This window comes from Cervus elaphus, chromosome 14, assembly GCF_910594005.1.
Source record: "Cervus elaphus chromosome 14, mCerEla1.1, whole genome shotgun sequence".
Lineage (NCBI taxonomy): Eukaryota > Metazoa > Chordata > Mammalia > Artiodactyla > Cervidae > Cervus > Cervus elaphus.
In genome coordinates this window covers 24,597,145-24,621,576 of record NC_057828.1, presented here as the reverse complement: position 1 = coordinate 24,621,576, position 24,432 = coordinate 24,597,145, and the positions used below count along the sequence as shown (strand labels likewise).

Genomic DNA, 24,432 nt, shown 5'->3' with positions numbered 1-24,432 from the left:
CATCATCCCCCAAGAGGAGCAGAGGACAGAAGAGGACATGCTTCAGATGAAATTAAATTAAAATATTGATACTTGAAATTAAATTATTGATAGAGCATTTTTATGAGACTGGATAGCAGTTATTTTTCCCTATTGATGATAAGATGGAGACCCCTGAGGAAGATTAGAGTTAGAGAAAATTGCAGAAATTAAGTTTTATTTGTATAGCTTAGAGTAATGTAAGTGAATTTTTATGTCACTAGAATTGTATGTAATGGTGCCTCATAAGATGCATATGCTCTTCATGATCAGTAACTGAGTTATAATGTTCATATGATCATGAGGTAAAGAATAGATAGTATTTAATCTGTTAGTTTCACTCTCCTTAAATAAGCCTTATCAAGATTCTGATACCTAGAAGGAGAAAAATCAGGTAAGTAGCACTTCTTAATAGAATATTGTTTTATCTTGGTTTAGTTTGAATTGCTAAGACCATAAGCAAAACTTTTAGTGGCCTATCCTATATCCTACCTATTATGTTTCTTGTCTAGTTATATCTTTCTTTCCCAAGTTCCTGAGTCCTTCAAGGAGCTATTTCATGGTTGTCCTGATTAACACTATAAGAATTAAGCTATTAATATTAATGTAGCTTAATATTTTCATACTTTAATACACATTTAAAAGACTACAGCCCTTTTTAGACAGTTAATATAGTGCGTGCTAATGTTTACGGCATGTCATGAGGCTAACCACAAGGAAAAGTCCACTGTATGCCTACCAAAAATCAATCAAAGGAAGGGTAATTGAGTTAGCGTCCTCATGACTTAACATGGCATGTCCGTATTAACAAATTTGCCTTAATGGTGTAGTCACGCATTGTCCCAGGACGCGAGGTAATGATTTAATAAAATGAAGCAGACAGCAAAGATTAATGACTAACACATGAATAGTTGTTTATGCCAACTGTTTGGTGTCGAGAAAAAGAGCCTATAATGTCAAGTCAGATGATCTGGATTTGAATCCCTGCATTTCCAGTGTTTGATTTGTGTGTGAATTGGGAAAGTCACTTGTTCTCTCTGCACTTGAGTTGGTCCATTTGGACAATTGGAAGTCACACCTCGCAGGGCAGATGGACTCACATAAACCACAATTGGAGAGCAGGGGCTACGTGCAGTGCTTTTAAAGCCTCCATGAAATGTCCACCTGTCCATGCTCATCACACTCTTCACAAGAGGGGAAGTGGGGCCGTCACCCAAGGTGAAAAGAAACGCTCTCTTCATATCTATAGACTATGAATGAACACTTCCTACTGGGACTTTAAAAATTATATTACTCAAATGTGACTTTTTTGGCTATAAAGTCACATTTTGCTCATGCACTCTTTGGAAAAATAATATAACTATCTATACATTGAAACTGTCAAATACCTCACCCTTTTTGACTTCAGCAATTACTAGGGAAGGGTCTATTCACAGAATATGGGAGAATAGGAAAAAATAAAAAATTATGAAAAAAATAATGGAAAATGTTGTTTATCTCTTTGAGCTGGAAAATATGAGACCATCTAGATTTCACAAGACTATTCTAATTTAACCAGACCTGGTTGTTCAGCTGTGGTGCAAACAACACCCTCTTCTCTGATCCCCCTTCTTCCCCATTTTCAAAATTATCTCCTTCAATATTTTAATCATCAAATTATTTTCTTTCTCAAATCCTTATGGGGCTTTACAATTCTCTCTTGAATCAAGTTAAAATCTTCTCATTATTCATAATGAATATTACCTCTCAGGTTCCAGTTTCCTGCTAGACATTGATTTACCCTCATTAGGAAAGTCACTCAACCATCCTCATATGTCTGTCATATCTCTTTCCCTCTTGGGTTATTTAATGCTGTTCTCATTGCCTGGAATGACCTTTCTCATCCTCTAGCAACTAAAATGCTGCTCAAGGCTGATTATCTCCAAAGCCTTTGTCAGATTATACCCTTTTTTCACTCCATCTCTCTACCTCTATACACATGGATGCATTCAGTTATATTTGTTTATGCCTATATTACTCTATCACAGTATTTTGTGAGTTTCACCACTCATAATATGTATGAGAAACTCAGAGAAATGCACCAAAACAGAAGAGGTCCCTGATCTCTGAAGCTCATAAAAATTTCTGTGAGAAAGTCAGCTTTCAAAATGTACCAGGTGCTAAGAGTGGGTGACTATCTTATACAGTCCCTGTTGGTAACATCTAACCTATATTCTCCACTTCTGCACGGAAGGGGACAAACGCAGGATGAAGAGAAGCAGGGACAGAGGGGAAGGGACAGACCTCTTCTGCACAAGGAGCTCGCCCACAGCAGGACCAGCTGGGGTGGGGGCTGGGTAGAACATTTAGGTTTAAATCAAATTTGAAGTTTTGATTATTACAGGGATTGCCACTAGACACAACTAACTACTGAATGGAGATTGTGTTTTTACCTTTTTCTTATTTCCTAAGAGTGACCAGGAAACCAGAAGGCTGCTTAAGTTTTTATGCTAAGTGAGGGGAAGGCATATTCCCACTGAAACCGTTTAAAGATACTGTGGGAAACAGTGTGACTGAACTTTTATGACCGAATCCTCAGGAGTCCAGATTGTATAACATGATGTGATTTTTCCACTTTCAGTAGGATTTATCTTTACAGCACAGGTTAAAGAAAAGCATTGACATCTTTCCAGTCTCACCTACCTTGTTCCTCTGGAAGTGATTATTTGGAAGATGTCTGATTGAAGATTAGAAGCTGAGAACTGAACCATTTCCAACTATAAACTCAATTTATACGCAAAGTTGGAATGAACTTCTGCTTAAATGAACCCCAAGCTGAGCTGAGCATCCTCACAGAGAAGTAACGCCAACATTTTTGTTTTGTTTTGTTTTAAAATCCAGTGAGAACTTCTGAACAGAAACCAACCCTATATTTTTGAAAGCCACTGAACCAGAATTAAGCTAGAGCTTCAAAATAGTTTCTGAAATAAACTTGAATCAAATTGATATTTTATTAGGTCCAAGTCCTTGGTTAAGATAAAGTGTGTGGTCATGTTAACTGAGCAAAGTAAAATAGCCCACCCAGAGATTAACTATGTGGCCTTTCACTCATTAGTACCATATTTTCAAACTAAAACAACTGAGATGGCTTCTCACAAACCACTAGAGTTTACACAAAGAGAGAGCTGAGGATCATTTCTCTAGGAAGGAAGGTTGGAATCCAAAACTGTTCAGTGGTTTAACCAAGATCAAGAAGAATGTCAAAGAAGAGTTTGGGATGTTTCAAGCGCTATTTTCCTTTGGGTTTTGCCTAAGAAGAAACAGGCAGGCTCAAAGCCATAACTTAATTCGTATAAAGTCATTAACTTCGGGAATAGTTTAAGTTATTGGTGTTGCTAGTTACCAATGGCAGAGGCAGTTGAAAAGAGAATCCCATGGGGAAGATCCTCTGGAGAAGGGAATGACAACCCACTCCAGTATTCTTCCCTGGAAAATCCCATGGACAGAGGAGCCTGGCAGGCTACAGTCCATGGGACCACAAGAATCAGACATGACTTAGCAACAACTAAACTGCCACACCACCCTTCTCTTTATTAACTGAAAGCTGTAGTGATTGATTCTTACTTAAACACTGTTAAATCCATGCTGATTGTTTCTCCTCTAAGAACAACTGAAAAACTGAGTAGCATTTTCCGCCAGATAAGTTGACAGATATTATCTCCATCAGAAATTCACATGCTTCCCCCACATATATCAGAATTTCTGACCATGGGACTTCCTGGGCAGTCCAGTGGTTAAGACCTTGCCTTACAATGCAGGGGGTATGGGTTCAATCCCTGGTCAGAGAGCTAAAATCCCATATGCCTCAGGGTCAATAACTGAAACATAAAACAGAAGCAATACTGTAACAAATTCAATAAAGACTTTAAAAATGATCCATATCAGAAAAAAAAGATGTATTAAAAAAAAAAAGAATTTCTGACTTGATTCTTCCCACTTGTGACTCAGTGAACTGGAACCATGACAAGTTTTACTGGAGAGAACTCAGGGATGCCCTTGGTTTTGCCATGGGATTCTAGCCATGGGACATCTCTGGAAAGCTTCTGTTTGGCTGTGAAAATAGTTAAGGCAAATTATAGGTAATAGAGAATATTTACTCAGATAAGGGGCTTGCTTTCTTGAAGCTTTTTTTTTTTTTTTTTTTACTCATATGGCCTAAACTCTCTGTCCAGGTTTCAATTCTCTGTTGCATGATCTCTAAATTTATACTGTCCCAACTCCCAGAATGGCATAGTTACGACTTACTATAATCTTAAGTTGACTTTGTCCTTCACAAAATGCTAACAGAGAATTTCAACCTCGTATCCACCAGACACTTCATACTCCTGTGAATCTTACCTCTGGAGCAAGTCATCTACATACGAACCTTCAACTTGTGAAGATTCAAAGATGTGAACATGCCCAGAGAAAGGACAAAGAGGCAGAAGGGAAGAAGAAGGAACTGAAAAGCTGAGGAGGTTCACAGTGTAGGAACCAGCAAGGGGGTTTTACCTGCTTGAGGAGGCACAGGACTGAAATGTGGACTGGGACATGCAGGTTGCAGCCGCTGTTCTGGATGCTACTGTGCTGCTGTGTCATCTATCATGAGATAAAAAGAGCTCCTTCTCAGACACCACTGGATCCTTTTCCAGAGGGCAGATAGAACCGAATCCAGCTAGGAACCAGAGCCTGTGCCATCAACATCAGGAGTGAGTGAAACTGCAGCTTGCCCTGTCTCCTATTGCCGACGATCCTGCGCTCTACCATCTCCCACCTCCTCCCCCTCCTCCAGTGAGCAACTCTTCTTGCCTGTTCACTTGATGCCAGCCCCTATATGCCGGCTATTGTATTGTACTACTGGGCTTTTCAAGGTACTGTACTGTAAGATTAAAGATGTTGATTTGGTGTGTGTGTGTGTGAAAAGTATTATAAACCTATTACAGTATAGTACTATACAGCCAACTGTGTTAATTGTGTACCTAGGCTAACCTTGTTGAACTTACAAACAAAATGGAAATTACGAATGCACTCTCAAAACAGAACTCATTAGTGTGTCCTCACCTAATTCTGACATCTAATACTGCTCTGACATTAGATTTATGGATGCACTTTTATACTGGAGATATAGACCCCCTAGCCTATACCTACTCAGGTCCAGACATCTGTATCCATCTTGCTTATTCGTTTCTAAGACTTGCTGTGATTGTGTATCCCTTTATATCTAGCCTCCTTAGCTTTACCCTATATCTCCAGGCCCCAAACTCCTTACTTAAAATTCATCATACATTTTGGGATAGTCAAAATAAGGAGGAAAACCTCCAGTTATCACAATACATGCTAAGTGAGTGAGACACAACTTTTGTTGTAATGTTTGCCTTTAGAAGAGCGTACTTGTTAACATCAATATATCTGTACTGGATTGAATGTCAGATATAGAGACAAAAAAAAAATCTGAAAAATTTGGACCTCCAGAGAGAATGAGTTTGGGGGAGGTAGACTGAGTCTTTCTCAAACTTCAGTGCTTTATCCCTGCTTTCAGATCAGCCTTTGGTCATCATCACTATTCACCTCCTGCTGTGTGCCAGAGAAACAAACATGGGAAGCTATGTAAGTTCTGTTTGCGGGGGGTTCAGTTGCTTCTTACTAAAGCACAGATACTCTTGGGAAAAGTGACTACTCAAAATTCTACACTTTGAGGTAGCATTTGCATTTTGTTCTGATAACCAGGAGAAGTTTAAGTACAGTAGATTTAACACCTGGGATGTGTGGAGAGACAGAAAGATGTTTACAAAGGAGAAGCTGACAACTGACAATAAGCTTAGCCTACTCTGCAACCTCGCAGAGATTTGGTTTCAGGTGCAGTGATAATTTGGAAGTGGGTGTGTGTGTGAGTGTGTGTGTGGTGTGCACACACTATGCTCACTCAGTAGTGTCCAACTCTTTGTGGCCCCCATGAACTGTAACTCACCAGGCTCCAGGGTAATTCTGAATCTACACACGATAGTGGTTGAAGGGAGAAGACTTTCAGGGATTCCTAAATTCCTAAATTGTGCAAAAAACTGCTTTGCAGCCTTTACCATAGTCATGGCAATGGGAAGTAGTTTGCAACTATTTTTTTAAAATCTATGTGCGTGTGAGCTAAGTGTCTTCAGTCATGTCCAACTCTTTTGCGACCCTATGGACTGGAACCCGCCAGGCTCCTCTGTCCATGGGATTTCCCAGGCCAGAATACTGGAGTGGGTTGCCATTTCCTTCTCCAGGGGATCTTCCTGACCCAGGGGCCGAACTCATGCCTCCTGCAGCTCCTGCATTGCAGGCGGATTCTTTACTGCTGAGTCAATGGGAAGTCCTTTAAATCTATAGATCAATGAGTTTATTATTTTGTTTAAAATCTGTAGATCACGAAGCACTGAACTGAACTCCCTGTGCTATCCAGGAGCTTCCTGCTAACTCTCCATTTCCCAGCAGAAACAAACACAACATTGTAAAGCAATTATATTCCAACAAAAAATAAAGGGGAAAAAAAAACCTATAGATCAGTTGATTCAATTTAATGATACTCTTGAGATGCATTTGGATTAACTTTAGAAATTAATTTCTGAGGTGTAACGTTGGTATTTTTAATTTGCTTGTCAACGTGTGATGTTTAGTAGTTAAAACACTAGGAATTTTTCCACAAATTGTTTGGCTTTCTAATAGTATTTGCTATTTGACTGGTCATACTAATGACAGTTGCCTATTTATTTACTCTGTTTCTTTGGATAGTCTCAACCTAGTGGCTAACTGACTTTTATTTCTTCTTGTTTCTGCTTTGGTTTTTATTGATGAACAAGCATTGGATAGTGCCATGAGCTTCACTTTTGTCAAAAGAATCTCTGTCAGTAATGCTGCTCTCTCTGTCTCTCTCATTCTCTTCCGCTTACTCTCTCTCTCGCATACACACATAAACACACACACTCTGTGAAATTAATGACCGATTGTCAACAATCCCAGAACCTGACAGCACTACTGTGTTAATGATCTTAAGCGCTCCCACCACCAAATCACACAAAACAAATTGTTAAGTATTTCATGCTATAGTACGTGGGTGAATGTATGAGCAGATTGTAATTGCAAAATAATGACAATATTTGTACAGGTATTTTCAGTTTATAGAGCCTTTTGCATCATCTTATTTTATTCTCACTATAACGCAGCAATATATGCAGCAAAAATAATATTATTCTTCATATGCATGGATGTGCATGCATGAAGGTACACGTGTGTGCGCACACACACACACACACACACACACACACACACACACAGAATATCTTGCCCAAGTTCATGCAATTATATAATGCTAGTGCAGGAACACAAATCAAGTTCCATTTTAGTTCTCCCTTCATTTCAGTAACATATCTATCCAGTTTTCAGCAACATTATTATTAGGTATACCCCAAAGGATATACATGGAATAATATGCTCCATAAAAATGTGCATATGATTTTACAAGACTAATTCATTCTAAAATATATTTGCTGAAATTACTATGAACATTGCTTTTTAAATGTGAATCATTTCTCCCTAATTTATCTTTTGCAACAAAGTATGAATTTTTATATAAGATTTTAAAGAATGTAACTCAACTTATTTTCTGCTTCAATTTCACATATATTTGATATCCAAAATGATTGCAGGCTAATGTAATCATAGAAATATTTTAGGAGACAGAAAAGCTAAGGTGTATTCTTGATTTTCTACTTGACCTTCCCTACCATACTTAACCTTTCTATTGGAACTTCCTCCATCTGTAAAAAATTCTGCGTAATTATACCACCATATTATCTCATCAGTATGTAGGAATTCTAAGTTCTTTTGGAAGTAAAGGAACACATAAATTCTAGGACTTGCTATCCCCAAAAATAGAGTGGTGAGATTTTGTTTTGATTGCCTCGGGGTGGTAAAACACTGGCATTATTGTAGCCACCACCACCAAAGTTCCCTCGTAGATGGTGTCACTCTTTCCCCCAAAGCCAGGATTTAGCCTCAGAATCTCCTTTTTCGATGTCCCATTCAAGGCAGCCAATGTAAAATTGGTGTGCTGGATCTCTGCATCTCAAAGTATGGCCTGAGGACCAGCAGCATTGCCCAAGAGTTTCTTAGAAACATAGGAGCTCAGACCCTGTTCCAGATCTACGAGTCAGAATCTCTACTAAGTAAGACCAGGCAGTCTCGGTGTGCTTTGAAGTCTGAGAAGCAGTCAACATACGAAACATTTGTTTGAGTTTTGAATACTTTCATTGTTGGGCATCTAAGAAACATGTCAACAAGGATGAAGGGATGTCTTCTAATTGGGGGCTGTTGGCTTGGACAGGAGTTGGAGATAATCCCCCAAACCTCCAACACCTCTGCATTTAACTGTGATAGAAAAGAAGATAGCAAAAGGACCCTCCGCACCAGAACTCTCCAACCTTCCTGACCTTTGTTGTTTGTATAGGGTAAGTGACAGCCTTCACTCTCTGCTGTAGAAGAAAGTACTTGAACTTGACACAGGTTGGGCTGCCTCTGTTGTATACAGAAACACTAATGCTTAAATCAGAAACATCTTTTTAAAAAATTTAATTCTGTTGCAAGATGAATTAGGATCTAAACTTAGCTCCAAATGGAATGAAAACTGGGGTGTTTCTTTTCAAACCGTCAGTTTGTTTATGCAGTGGTTTTAGTCCTGAGCAGTATCACCTTCAAAGAGAAAAGCAGTTCTGGCTTAGAGTTGCCAGTTCACATGAAGCCACCCTAGGAGCCAGGATGCTTCAGGCCCTGGTGTTTGTGTGGTGTAGACTTATATTTATACAGTAACACATTCGTAATACATACCCGACATCTTCCGTTAACTTAAAAAGTCAAATGGGTTAACAACCTTCGCAGAGCTGTTCTGACTTTGGACCAGATTTTCCAGTTCTTTCTAAAACTATTTTTTGGGTTTCATAGTGCATTTTCAGATATTCCGGAGATTTTTTTTTTTATTCTAAACTTTTATTTTGTATAGAAGTAGAGCTGATAGTTTCCAGTTGAATGGCACAGGGACTCAGCCATACACATACATGTATCCGTTCTCCCCAACTCCCCTTCCATCCAGACTGCCACGTGATATTGGGCAGAGTTCCCTGTGCTGTACAGTAGGAACTTTATGGTTATTCATTTTAAATCTAGCGATGTATACATGTCCTTCCCAGACTCCCTAACTATCCCTTGCTCCAGTCCTTCCCCCTGGCAACCACAAGCTCTTTCTCTAAGTCTATGAGTCTGCTTCCGTTTTATAAGTAAATTCATTCATATCATTTATTTTTAGATTCCACATGTAAGCGGTGTCATATGATATTTCTCCTTCTCTGACTTCACTCAGTGTGACACACTCCAGCTCCATCCATGTTGAGGCAAATGACGTTATTTTATTCTTCTTAATGGCTGAGTAATATTCATATATATACATATGTACCACATCTTCTTTATCCATTCATCTGTTGATGGACATTTAGGTTACTTCCATGTCTTGGCTATTGTAAACAGAGCTGCAATGAATATTAGGGTTCATGTATCCCTTGGATAATGTTTTCCTCTGGATATGCCCAGGAGTGGGATTGCAGGGTCATATGGTAACTCCGTGTTTAGTTTCTTTTTTTAAGGAATCTCTATACTGTTCTGAGATAGTCTGGAGATTTTCAGACTAGAGTGCAAAAGTGTTTCAGATCTTAGGGTGATGTCTCTGAGCTTTCCTCACCAATCAGTCTGGGATGACACCACTGACATCATGATGAATCTCTGTCTAAATCATGAAGCAACAGACAAAATTTGTTGAGCCTAATTTCATTTGATGTAGCATAGGTACAAGTGTTAGTGAAATAAATCTTGGTTTTCTGCTATAAAGGAAATAACCTCTTTTCCATTTGAGATCATTCTTATTTGTCATTACCATTCCTCCTGCCATAAGTCTATTGGTATTGTGTTTACATGAATCATAATACAGGTTTTCCCAGGATTATCCAGCAATTCAACAGTCATGGTGGCATCCACACTTGCAAAGAGTTTTTAAAAGAAACTTCTGAATACAGGTTGCAATGTAGGGAGCAAGTGTTGAGGACACGCACCCTCCCTTACAACCTGGTTGGACCTGGTACACTTTGACCCCAAAGAAAACACTAGAAGCCTGTAGATGGTAAGACCGAGGCATCTGCAGGATCCTTCCTCACATATTCCCTTTGGAATCAATAAGTGTTTCTAATACAGGAGAAAAGGTACAGGTGTTTCCAGAATTCTTTCTTTTCACACCCATAGCCAGGGCAAAGGAACAAAGTCAAAATAGTCCTTTAGCTGGCTATATTGTAAATTTTAGAACATTTGAGCCATAATATTAAATGGCCAAATCCCTTTTCTTAACAACTCCTCTTTTCCTCAACAGAATGCCATGATGTGTTCATGCCATGATAAGAAGCACGTGTTCTCTGACCCAGAAACTTCTTTTCAGCTTGGTTTAATTTAGAGAATGAGAACTTTGTAACCCCATGTTTCATGAAAAACAGTTGCATTTGACAAGCACATTGATTAAGGTCTAAGTTGTTCCACTAACAATCAAGAGAGGAAAATGAGGTTAACTGCTTCATTTTCAGGATGTCATGCTGACCAAGAGCTTGCAGATTTTTTTTTCCCCAAAAGCATTTTCTGATTACAAAAAGGAACAATAAATAATCCACTCTCTCTTTTAATATTGAAAAGTAAAGAACAAAAGCCCATGGTGTTGGCAATTTATCTCAGGTATGTTGCCAAAGAATGAAATTCCTTTGACAGCTACAAAGCAGTTTTTGAGTTTTGGTTAGTTATTTGGAGTTGTTATTGTTGTTGTTTACTCACTAAGTTGTGTCTGACTCTTTGCAACCCCATGGACTGCAGCCTGCCAGACTCCTCTGTCAATGGGATTTCCCAGGCAAGAATACTTGAGTGGATTTCCATTCCCTTCTCCAGGGATCTTCCTGATTCAGGGATTGAACCTGCATCTCCTGCATTGGCAGGCAGGTTCTTTACCACTGAGCCACCAAGGAAACCCACTGGAGATATACCAACACATAAAAGAAACAAAGGTCTCTGCTCTTGTGGGGCTTATATTTTAGAAGGATCAGAAAATCCTTAGTTCTGACCTTATGGAGCAAGCAAAACACACATTTCCAAGAACATCAGGAATGAATGCTGGCAAACAAGTGGAGACAAGTTTGTCTCTTGATGCCAGGCTAGCCACACAGCTCACAGACGCCCTGTCACCATTATTTATGTTAGTCATCTTTATTCATACTAGTTTACTTTTTTTGTTAGTTGGGTTATTTCTCTATAAGGGTTTAATTCCAATGTATCCTATTAGCATACTGACTTCCTGTAGTAGCATTTTACGGAAAGTCTCTCCCACCACCCACTATGCAGGGCCCACAGCTATGAGCACAAAGGCCAGGGTGATCCTCCCACTCTCCTTCTGTGAATGGCACTATAGACATGAATAATGCTCTCAAGTTTTGGCCTTTAAAATAGGCTCAAATATGACAAACACAGAAGTATGATGACTGTCATAATTTGAAGTCTCTTCTTAGGTTTCCACAAGGCTGGGAGGGCTTTTGAGGGTTTGTGTGTGTGTGTGTTTGTGAGAGTTGCGGGAGAGTGGGATGTAAGAGCATCCTCCTGTTACTGTTGTTACTCCCAGGAGGTAAAAAGATCAGAACTGTCATTGACGACTCCAAACAAGTCAATCTTAAGTTGTTCCATAACCACTTTGGCAGGCAAGCATTTTAGTTTTCTGCTTGTCCAGGGGCCTCTGGTTACTGTTACTGACAGCCTGGATTTCATAAACTGACTCCTAAGCAGAAAGCAAGAGTCAGTAAAGAGATCTTCTTATTCATAGTGTACCCATAATCAGTTCAAAAACACTTTTGAGATCAGATAAGTAGACCACAGAAAAGCCTACGCTGTGTTTTATGGGCAGTGACTATGTGATTCAAATAGATCATTTACTACCCAGTTATAGTGTGTAATATACATAAATTGTTGATTTCTGGGCTTCCCAGGTGGTGCTAGTGGTAAAGAATCTGCCTGCCAAGGCAGGAGACACAAGAGGGTTTGATCCCTGGGTCAGGAAGATCCCCTGGAGGAAAACATGGCAACCCACTCCACTGTTCTTGCCTGGAGAATCCCATGGACAGAGGAGCCTGGCAGGTTAGAGTCAGTAGGGTCACCAGGAGGTGGACTTGACTGGAGTGGCCTAAAACCCATGCACACAAGGGAGCAAAGTAACTCAGTTAAACCTGACCTCCTCACTGATGATTCAGAAGTTACTGAAAGATCTGAAGCTACTGAATTAGAAATTAGTAAAGGTTAAAGTACTTTCATTTTCAATTTCATTCATCTTATAGTCTATTGATAGGCAGGAGTAGTTGTTCCCTGTGTGATAGAATACCAGATAATCCAACATTTGCTATAATATTGAAATCTGTACTTCTAGGTATGTATTGGAAACTGTATTCCAAAATACTGATGAACTTTTCTTTTTTTTAAAAGTCTCTTGAGAAAACTTTATTAACATGAATAACAATATATCACTCCAAACTTTCCACAGTCTTTATGAAGTTTTTGTTTTAAAGATGAAATTTATTTCAAAAGTTCTTATATAAACCAATCATGAATAAACTTTTATAATGAACTTCTCAAATCTTTTTACTATCTACCTTTCTGGCTCAGCTGGTAAAGATAAATGCCTGCAATGCGGAAGACCTGGGTTCGATCCCTGGGTTGGGAAGATCCCTTGGAGAAGGGAAAAGCTACCCACTCCAGTATTTCTGGCCTGGAGAATTCCATGAGCTGTATAGTCCATGGGGTAACAAAGAGTCGGACACAACTGAGCGACTTTCACTTTCTTCTTGGGATAGAATTGTTATGATAGTATTACATTTTCTTTTTTATTCAAATGAACTATTTTAAAGATTAATGATTATTAGCAAATCTTGATGCAAGATAAACATGATACTATAAAATTACCATTTCCTATCAACTATCTAAAGTAAAAAAGTATTTGGTACTAAGTGTTCTTATGTTCAAATTCTAAAAGTAATTTTTAATACCAAGGGAACTTGGTACTCCAAGACTTAAAAAAAATTTTAATGATATTTACATAATATATATATTTTTAATCACTAAGTTCCTCCTCATCACTGAAGTATGTGCTTTTCTTTATCCTTGGGCGTCTAGAATCATCTGATGTTGAAGGACCTCCTGAACTGGGTTTCCTTTTTTTTTGTTCTTCTTCAATTTTGGCTTGCTGGAAAGCTATAGCCTGACTGAGGCTGTCAAGAGCAGGATCTTCCCCTTCATCTTCACTTTCTTCTACTTCTTCACTTTCTTCTTCTGGCTCAGGAATTTTCTTTTTTTTCTTTTTCTCTTTCTTCTTTGGAGGTTCACGTTCTCCAAGCATATTTTTAGGACAGGCATAACTTAAGTGTCCACTTTCCCCACATTCATAACACTTAGATTTATCAAAGTAGTTTCGTCTTCGGATGAACTCAGCTGCTCTTCCATTGTCAATAGCAATGCTTGCTTTTATCACTCTACCAAATAGCTGTTTGTTGTTTATTGCCCTGGTACAGTTTTGTGCAGAGTCTTTATCCAAAAATAAAATAAATGCAACCCCTTTACTCCTCCTGGTATCTTTATCTTTCATTGTAGTAACCTTTACAACTTTGCCATACTTGGAAAATATCCAATATAAGTCATTGTTGGTCAGGGAAAAGGGCAGATTTGGTACATACTCTGTGCTTTTACTTGGGGCCAATCCACCACTCATTTCTTCAAGTGGGGCGGGCCCGGGGGATAGGGCCAGAAGAGCACCAGCCCTCAGCTCACTTGGGGCTCAACCCCGACTGTTCGTCGCTCCTTGCAGCTGCCTCAGCATCACGGGTCCCGGGAAGGGGCAGGGGCAGGAGACGAGAAAGTAGATACCATGCCTCTTCCCGGCTTTCCTTTCCCGATGAACTTTTGAAAGTATTTGGTCTCTGATGAGTCACATAAGCCAATTTGAAAGAAAAAAAAAATGCATTTCAAGTTTGTTAACTAGAAATTTCAAACTCACCTACTTAACCACTAATAATAGCGGAAAGGAAGAATTAAGACTGTCATTATTTGCAGATGACATGATACTATATGTAGAAAACTCTAAAGTTGCCACTAAAAAACTAATTAGAACTAGTCAATGAATTCATTGAAGTTGCATAATATGAGTTTAATATACATAAATCTTTTACTTTTCTGGGCTCCCTACGTGGCTCAGTGGTAAAGAATCTGCCTGCCAACTCAGGAGACGTGGGTTTGATCCCTGGGTGAGAAGATCCCCTGGAGAAGAAAATGGCAAACCACTCCAGTATTCTTTCCTAAAAAATCCCAGGGACAGAAGAGCCTGGTGGGCTACAGTCCAGAGGCTCATGAGAGTCGGACATGACTAGGCAACTGAGCACACACACACACATGCTCTTTTCTATACAGTCTTAATAAGTTATTAGAAAGAGAAAGCAAGAAAACAATCCCATTTAAAATCCCATCAAGAAGAATAAAACACCTCAGAATAAACTTAACCAAAAAGTTGAAAGATTATACCCTGAAACTGTAAAACACTGATGAAGAAAATTGAAGATGATACAAAAAAATGGAAAAATTTCCTGTATTCACGGGTTAGAAGAATTAATATCTGTAAAATGTCCATAGTGTCCAAAGCAACTCACTGATTTAATGCAATCTCTATCAAAATACCCATGGCATTTTTCACAGAACTAGAACAAATTATCTTTAAATTCATATGGAACCACAAAAGACCCTGATTACTTTTTTTTTTTCCCTCAAAGCAATCTTGTGGGAAAAAAACAAAAATGAAAAACAAAGCTGGAGATATCACACGCCCTAACTTCAGACTACTATAAAGCTACAGTAATCAAAATAGTATGACACTGGCAGAAAAACAGACACATAGCTCAACTCGACAGAATAGAGAGCCTAGAAATAAGCCCATGCATTTGTGGTCAATTAATCTGTGTCAAATGAAGCAAGAATATACAATAGAGAAAAGACAGTCTCTTCAGTAAGTGGTGCTGGGAAAACTGGACAACTACATGTAAAAGGATAAAATTAGAACAGTCCCTAACAGCATATTCAAAAATAAATAGAAAAAGGATTAAAGATTTAAATGTAACATTGGAAACCATAAAACTCCTAGGAGAAATCATAGAATGCTCTTTGACTAAATTGAAGCAATATTTTTTGGATCTGTCTCCTAAGGCAAAGAAAATAAAAGCAAAAATAAACAGAACCTAATTAAAAGTTTTGCATAGCAAAGGAAACCATTAACCAAACAAAAGACAACTTACTGAATGGAGGAAACTATTTGTAAATGGTATGATCGATAAGAGATTAATATCTAAAATATGTAAACAGCTCATTCGATGCAATATAAAAAAAAACCCAATTAAAAAATGTGAAGAAGATGAATAGACATTTTTCCAAATAATATATACAGATGACCCAAAGGCACTCGACAAGATACTGAACATTGCTAATCATCAAAAAAATATAGATCTAAACTATAATGCAATATCACCTCAACACCTGTCAGATTGGCTATCATCAAAAGAACACAAGTAACAAATGTTGAAGGAGGTGGAGGAAAAGGAACCGTAATACGCTACTGGTAGAAATGTAAATTGGTGCAGCCATTGTGGAAGACAGTATGGACATTCCTCAAAAAGCTTAAAACAGATCCATCATATGACCCAGAAATTCTACTACTAGGTATATCTCCGAAGAAAACAAAAACACTAACTCAAAAAGATATATGTACCCCAGTACTCATAGCAGCATTATTTACAATTGCCAAGGTATGGCAGCAACCTAAGTGTCCATCAACAGGTGAATGGATAAAGAAGATGTGGTTTACATATTAAATACAATAGTTCAGTTCAGTCCAGTCGCTCAGTCATGTCTGACTCTCTGCGACCCCATGAATCGCAGCACGCCAGGCCTCCCTGTCCATCACCAACTCCCGGAGTTTACTCAAATTAATGTCCATTGAGTCGGTGATGCCATCCAGCCATTTCATCCTTTGTCGTCCCCTTCTCCTCCTGCCCCCAATCCCTCCCAGCATCAGGGTCTTTTCCAATGAGTCAACTCTTCGCATGAAGTGGCCAAAGTATTGGAGTTTCAGCTTCAGCATCAGTCCTTCCAATGAACACCCAGGACTGATTTCCTTTAGGATATTCTGGTTGGATCTCCTTGTAGTCCAAGGGACTCTCAAGAGTCTTCTCCAACACCACAGTTTAAAAGCATCAATTCTTCGCTGCTCAGCTTTCTTTATGGTCCAACTCTCACATCCATACATGACCACTGGAAAAACCATAGCCTTGACTAGCCAAAGTCATGGCTACGTATTGGCAAAGTAATGTCTCTGCTTTTAAATATGCTATCTAGGTTGGTCATAACTTTCTTTCCAAGGAGTAAACGTCTTCTAATTTCATGGCTGCAGTCACCATCTGCAGTGATTTTGGAGCCCAAAAAAATAAAGTCTGACACTGTTTCCACTGTTTCCCCATCTGTTTGCCATGAAGTGATGGGACCAGATGCCATGATCTTAGTTTTCTGAATGTTAAGTTTGAAGCCAACTTTTTCACTCTCCTCTTTCACTTTCATCAAGAGGCTTTTTAGTTCCTCTTCACTTTCTGCCATAAGGATGGTGTCATCAGCATATCTGAGGTTATTGATATTTCTCCCGGCAATCTTGATTCCAACTTGTGCTTCTTCCAGCCCAGCATTTCTCATGATATACTCTGCATATAAGTTAAATAAGCAGGGTGACAATATACAGCCTTGATGTACTCCTTTTCCTATTTGGAACCAGTCTGTTATTCCATGTCCAGTTCTAACTGTTGCTTCCTGACCTGCATACAGATTTCTCAAGAGGCAGGTCAGGTGGTCTGGTATTCCCATCTCTTTTAGAATTTTCCACAGTTTATTGTGATCCACACAGTCAAAGGCTTTGGCATTGTCAATAAAGCAGAAATAGATGTTTTTCTGGAACTCTCTTGCTTTTTTGATGATCCAGCGGATGTTGGCAATTTGATCTCTGGTTCCTCTGCCTTTTCTAAAACCAGCTTGAACTGGTTTTAGAAGTTCACGGTTCACGTATTGCTGAAGCCTTGTTTGGAAAATGTTGAGCATTACTTTACTAGCATGTGAGATGAGTGCATTTGTGTGGTAGTTTGAGCATTCTTTGGGATTACCTTTCTTTGGGATTGGAATGAAAACCAACCTTTTCCAGTCCTGTGGCTGAAGAAAGAATTCATAGGGCCTGGACTCCATCTGAGGCCTGTCCATGCTGATCGTGCTCGGCCACCTCTCCAATGGACTCTGAACTCTGTGTTTAGTGCCTATGGAAACTACAACAGAAGGATAAGACCCCCTCTGGACGGGGGAACTTTGCAGATCATATCCAGGTTACTCATCGCCTAAGAGAAAACATACTCTAAGCACCCCTGCCTCCGGACAGGTCATAAATTTTTTCCTGTATGTATCGGAATGTAACCACAGTCTTATCGGTTATTAACTGGTTGGAATGTAATGGCGGGCTTATTGATTATTAACAGTTTGAACACATAACACATGAATGATTACTGTGATTGTATTTACCCTTCCTTTGTAAGTCTCAAGGAATTTGGGGTGGTAGGTTCAGACATGTACACATGGGGTATAAAAGATTTTCACAAATGCTAGTCGGGGTCCTTAGCTAAGAGGAGACTCTGCCTTGGGCCCACCGGTGTAATAAACTGCACTACACTATCTGCGTTGTCCTTCTGAGTGAGTTTGTTTCCCGGAGTGTGTGGCTATAACATGGTCACTGCTGAGTTTTCCAAATTTGCTGGCATATTGAGTCAGCCATAAAAAAGAATGACATTTTGCCATTTGCAACAATATAGGTAGACCTGGAGGGTATTATGTTTAATGAAATAAGTCAGAGAAAGACTAATATTGTATGGTATCAATCATATGTGGAATCTAAACAAGTGAAATGTGAATATAACAAAACAGAAACAGATTCACAGACAGAGAACACACACATAGTTGACAGAAGGGAGAGGTAAGGAAGGAAGGATAAGATAAGGGTAGGAGATTAAGAAGTACAAAATGTAAAATAAATAAGCTACAAGGATATATTGTACAGCGCAGGGAATATAGCCAATATTTTATAATAGCTTTAAATGGAGTATAATCTATAAAAATATTGAATCACTATGTTGTACACCTGCCACTAATATAATATCATAGATCAACTATATGCAATACATTTTTAATTAGAATGGTATGTTATTTGACTGGCAACAAAACATTATGTTATTAATTAATATGTATTAACAGAGAATACATACTTTAGTTAATACCAACTAGAAAAAAAATCAGATCTAAGGAAAATAAAATTGGGGTGTTAAATGATTGTCAATTTTGGCTCATCCAGTTCTCCTATTATAAGCTATCCATATTTTGCATATGTAGATTATAGCCCCATGGCTTTGCTTGGTTCTGTTTTGCAACTAAAATGAATTAAAATAGCTTCAGTGTACAACCAATACATATGGAAGTGGGGCCCAGACCTGAACCCCAATCCAATCACCTTGATCTGTTTGGAGGCCTGAGAGGTAGCCTAGAGTCTGAGTTTGGACATTTTCTGAGCTCTTGAGACAAGAGTCAGACCACAGTAGCAATAGTATTGAGAAGGTTGCCTTGAGGCATCATGGTAGCTTATGGAATCACAAAACAATCAGACAGCAAAGATAGTGGACAGTGATGGATGCAAAAGGCCCTGATCAGACTCAACAAGTAGTTGAGTATAGATTAGGAAGAATTGTGGGCTGATGACTGAAGCCACATGAGGCTCTCGGAAATAATGGCTTGGGGAGCTTGGCAGTGGCCTTTTGGTCTCAAAACAGAGAATATGTGTGAGCCAAAGAAATCTGATTTTGTTGGTTCTATAATTTAACTTTCTATCTCAGAGCTTCCACGGCTTCATCCAAAGGACACTCCTAACATGCGTCCATAAAGCCAAGAGATCAGAGAAAGGAGCAACTTGATTTCTTAAGTGCTTCCTTTTCTGAGAAAATACAAGGTTATCTCTCCTTAATGATTTGCAATTAAAATCATTCAGGTAATTATGTTGAATGAATAATGTATCTCTTCATCTCAAGGCATCCTGAATGAGTCAGAAAGGAAATATTCTTGCAGGAGATAAATATACTTATGCCTGTGGTTGGGCACACCTCCCTCCACCCACCTTTTCCTTTGTCTCCTGCCCCTCCAGGGAACAAGAGTTTCCATTATTGGATGTGGGTGAGTCAGAGCCCCTTGGGTGGGTAGACTGAGAGCCAGTGAAGGGGGCCCTTGTCTGGTAGATTAGACAGCCGGCATTCTGTGTTTACGAGATGGCTTCCCCTCACACGACTGTTAGAAAAGCCTATTCACCTGTGAACCTCTCCACTCTGTGCCTTTAAAATCACTGTAAAAACTTCACAGGCAGCACTTGATGTGGGAACCAGATTTGTCTTGGCTCCTCTGTAAGCATCCTTAGCCCCTGCCTTTCCCAGCCCCCCTTCCCTCATCACTAGTTTCAGATACCAGAATCCAGAATCTACCAGACACTCGTTTGCACTAAAAAAAAAAATAAACAAAAAACAGAGAAAGAGAACAGAAAAGAAATACAAAGCATATTCTGATCCCATGAGTACCACTGGATGATTTCATGAGGCCACTTGTGGGATTTTTTAAGCCTCACATTGATCTCTCTGAGACATGAAGCTCTAAGCTGGTGCCTCTGGTCGATGGGTACTGCAAAATGGGTACTCTGGTCGATGGGTACTTTTTAAGTGTGTGTACACTCCTGTTCCCGCTGCAGAAAGAGCCTTTCTAAAGGGACCTGAAGGGTTTCTTTCCAGAACTTTGAGCCCCAGATGTTCTCGTGGGCCAAGAGTCGCTCCCTGAATTCAAAGGAGAGCTGGTGCTTTTATGGAGCTGAGTGGTGGCAGGTGTCCAACACAACTCACGTGGTGACGTTCACTGTGCAGTGATTTATAAAATGTCCCCAATAAAACTTACAAAAATGAAAAATGAAAAATCTGTTCCTTATTTACCCTGCGGTGAAAAAAAATAAGCACCATAATGCATTTCTAAGAATCCTTAATTTTATGTGTGGGAGATCATAATCTTTTAAACACTGGCTAGCATTTTTCCAGAAGCCTTTTCTTCCTTAAAAGGACCAAAACATTTTCTCCACCTTGACTGTCACCAACAAAAAGTAATTAATATTTTCTCCTATGAGAAACCTGAGGGCATTGAGCTATATGAAATTTGAAGGGGAAATTTGAAAGCTGATTTTTTTAAAATACCTACTTTCCAAGAAAAGACTAAGTGGATGATATTCAAATTAATCTTAGAAACTGACAGAGATGGGCAGGAGGGACAAAGGCAATTAAAGTTTGCCTTTCTCCGAGTTTTTAACTATAAATCCCTGAATATGTTTTTAAAAGAGAATGTATATATCCATTCGGGCTTCCCAGGTGAATCAATGGTAAAGAATCCACCTGCCAAACAGGAGACACAGGTTCGATTACTGGGCTGAGAAGATCCCCTGCCGAAAGAAATGGCAACCCACTCCAGTTTTCTTAGCTGGGGAGTGTCATGGACAGAGGAGCCTGGCAGACTGTAGTCCACAGGGTCGAAAAAGAGCTGGACATGACTTAGTGACTAAACAACCACTACAACAATATATCCATTCATAGAATGCTATACACATGATTCGGTAACTATTTTATATCACCAGTAGAAACTCACTTCTCCTGGGTTCTGCAGCACTGATAACATGAACCTGACAGAGAGTTTGGGTCAGGGCAGAGGAAGAGCTGAGGGGGCCACAGATACCTCACTGGATCTTTTCTGTGAGCAACTCAGTTACCTGAACAAAGAAAAGTGAAGTCGCTCAGTCATGTCTGACTCTTTGCGACCCCCATGGACTGTAGCCTACCAGGCTCCTCTGTCCATGGAATTATCCAGGCAAGAATACTGGGGTGGGTTGCCATTTCCTTCTTCAGGGGATCTTCCCGACCCAGGGATCAAACCCAGGTCTCCGGCACTGTAGGCAGTGTAGGCAGGCACTTTATCATCTGAGCCACCAGGGATGTCCTAAACAAGCCCAAGCTTTAAAAGAGAATGTCTAACAGCTGAGCAATTAAATGTTAACCTCCCATCAGGCTAAAGTAAACTAGTGTTTTGGAAGTCCTCCGGGGGGCAGGGGGGGGGAGGTGGAAAATGGTAACAATAGGGCACTCTTATAGGCTTTACTTAACGAATTCAGTATCAGATTTGGGGTTTTTTAATTGTTAATGTGATGCATTTACAACTGTTGCATTTACATCTGTTAAATACACAGAGTGTCCCACAATTTTTCGGGAAAGTGGAACAATTTGGAACAAAAAAAACCTAGTTAATGTTGATAAGAGGAAGCCGTTTATGACTATTGTGAAGATTCTTGTAAAATATGTCTAGGATGTAGTTCTCAATGTGGGAGATTTGTCCTCACAGGGGACTTCTCCCCATGTCTGGAAACATTCTGATTATTGCAACTCAGGTCTGTTATTGGTATCTAGTCGGTAGAGGCAAGGGATGCTGCTAGACTTCATACAATACACAGGACAGCCCCTCAAAACAAAGAAATATCTGATCCCAGATGTCAGTACTAGGAGGGACCCTGATCTAGAGAGACAGAATATTCACTAGCACAATAGTTTCAGGTTCTTTTTTTTTGCAAAGGTACAAGGTCAAAGTCATATTAGGCAATCCTTTTCTCCAATGAGCTTAGAATGCTAACCACCAAGAAAGAAAAAAAAAAAAAGTGATACTCACCTTGGCAATGCCCATGTTGCTTCTTTGGTAACTAGGAGGAAAACAGCCACAACTCTCCTTGATGGAGAGACTGAAATGGCATCGGAGTGTTCACCATCACTATTGCCCATAGGACTAGAATCCTCCCCTCACCATCAGAAGTAAAGCAATGTTCAGGCCAAAGAGTGTTTTCAGTAATATTTTGGCAAAAGCCAGCACTACAGTTGGCAGAATTCAAAAAAGAACAAGAGGAGAAAATTTGTTAGGAATTTGCTTAAGGGGCGAGGAGGGGTTGATGCCAGACTCAAAGCTTTCCTGGGTCTCTGGGAAAATGAAGGGATGAGGAAATAGAGACATCTGGAAACTGGGACACATCCTTTGGGAACTTCCCTTTGGAGTCACTCTTTGTGAAGGCTAAGTTTCCAAGGCTTCTCTCTCTCTATGTTACTAGAGAACAATTTATATAAAGTTGGAATTTCTCTGCATCTTACTTGGTGCTGGTTTTGAGATATGGCTACTCTATCAGTGAAAGTGCTTCTTTGTGTCCAAAAGAGAAGAAAACCGGCAAGACAGAGAAGTTATTGAGAAAGGAGTGTGATCATTTACCTACATCACTTCAAGGGCCCCTGCCCCAGCCCCTTGAATAATGACTGAGGTGCTTGGTAGAGAGGGTAGAACCATAGGGCCAATGGACCAGGGACAGCGGATAATGAGCCTTCTGGAGAGGCAGTATGGTTCATTTCTCTCATTTCTGATTGCCCTCCCCCACAGTATTTCAGCAAGAAGAAAATCCATGGGGGCTATGCCACTTTGCCACCTCTACCTGAGCAACAAAGGGCTAATTAGTATAAATCGATTCTTCCAGGAAATGTTGGAAAAAGTAGACATGATCACAGAAATCACAAGCTCCCAACACAGGCTCCAGAAAGATTTTTTATGACAGTTAAATAGTTTGTATCAACATCATTCTGACCTCTGTCTCATTATTGATTGCTTAGTTCCTTTTCCCTGAAAAGCTATTTTTGTCAACTTGGTCATTCACATAAAAAAAATTCCAAACCCTAATAGAATTCAAATTTTTTCATTTTCCGAATAGGCCATTTGGAATCATAGTATTCCAAGTCGGAAGGAAATTTGGAGACTGTATAGTAATAGGAAAATCTTTCACATATGAGGTCACTAACAAAGGCCCTGAAAATGAAGTGTGTTACCCCAGGAAATGCTGAGTCATCTTGTCTTTTAAGATCTTGACTTTCTGATCTGTGTGTTCATTTTCCCACCTAGGAATAAATCCCTCATAAGAGAAGTAATATAATCAACTAAGGTTTCAGATCAGTGAAACCATCATTATTCTTATATATTTTTTCCCAGGTGAAACACTGAATTTTGTTATATTTACTGTGGTCAACACAAACTGTTTCATCATTTGTGGACCTTCAGTTTTTTTTTGCACTGATCCATCAAAACTGAATTAATTGAATCTAGCATATCAGTTTTAGCAAGGAAGTTAGAAAAGGTCTCTTGTATTCCACCTAAGATATTTTTCTCTTGAAACAAATTTTTATATTTGGCATTCAAACCGCATGTAGTTACATTTAGTAGAATCCAGAGCAAGTTTAAAAATATTGCAAAGTGTTTCAAAGTAGACCTACCCCTTGTTGTTTAGTCGCTGAGTTCTGTCTGACTTTTGCGACTCCATGAATTGTAGCCCAACAGACTCCTCTGTCCATGGGAATTCCCAGACAATACTACTGGAGTGGGTTGCCGTTTCCTTCTCCAGGGAATCTTCCTGATCCATGGATCAGCTCCACATCTCCTGTATTGGCAAACAGATTCTTTACCACTGAGTCACCTGGGAAGCCCTAGATGTACACTGAATATTATCAGCTATCAAACAATCCAGAAAAAACAAAGGTTACAAGCAATATTAGAAGAGTTGTGGGGCAGGGGGGAATAAATTAGGAGTTTGAGATTAACATATGTACATTCCTATATATAATATAATATAATATAATATATAGGACTATATATAATATAATATAATATATAGGACTATATATAATATAATATAATATAATATAATAGGACTAACTATATAATATAGTTAACAAGGACCAACCTCACAGGAACTCTATTCAATATTGTGTAATAACCTATATGGGAAAAAAATCTGAAAAAGAATGGATATGTGTATATATAACTGAATCACTTGGTTGTACACCTGAAACTAATATAACATTATAAATAAACTATACTCCAATATAAAATAAGAGTTAAATTTTAAAAATGTCATAGAAAAAACAACAACAAAAAAAGAAAATTGGAAGAAAAAAATGTTGAGGTCACTGTTTTGGAAATTTATAGAATCAGAAGAAAACTGGACAATTCACATGTGCCTCCCGGTGTCTTTAGACAAGAGTGCCCTAC

General features: G+C 39.1%; 1 protein-coding gene and 1 long non-coding RNA gene across 2 annotated transcripts in view; one reads left to right on the top strand and one right to left on the bottom strand.

The window, feature by feature from the left end:
- Nucleotides 1–5,644, top strand: part of LOC122707756 — a 248,160-nt gene extending 242,516 nt beyond the window's left edge. The window contains exons 5-6 of the long non-coding RNA XR_006344905.1: nucleotides 4,370–4,907; nucleotides 5,576–5,644. This is a non-coding gene — a long non-coding RNA (uncharacterized LOC122707756). The remainder of the gene's footprint in view (nucleotides 1–4,369; nucleotides 4,908–5,575) is intronic.
- A 7,576-nt stretch (nucleotides 5,645–13,220) lies between these two features.
- LOC122707755 (zinc finger CCHC-type and RNA-binding motif-containing protein 1-like) lies at nucleotides 13,221–14,063 on the bottom strand. The gene has a single exon (XM_043923589.1). It carries the CDS (start codon nucleotides 13,886–13,888, stop codon nucleotides 13,235–13,237), a length of 654 nt encoding a protein of 217 aa, XP_043779524.1. The 5' UTR covers nucleotides 13,889–14,063; the 3' UTR covers nucleotides 13,221–13,234.
- Between the last annotated feature and the right edge of the window lie 10,369 nt (nucleotides 14,064–24,432).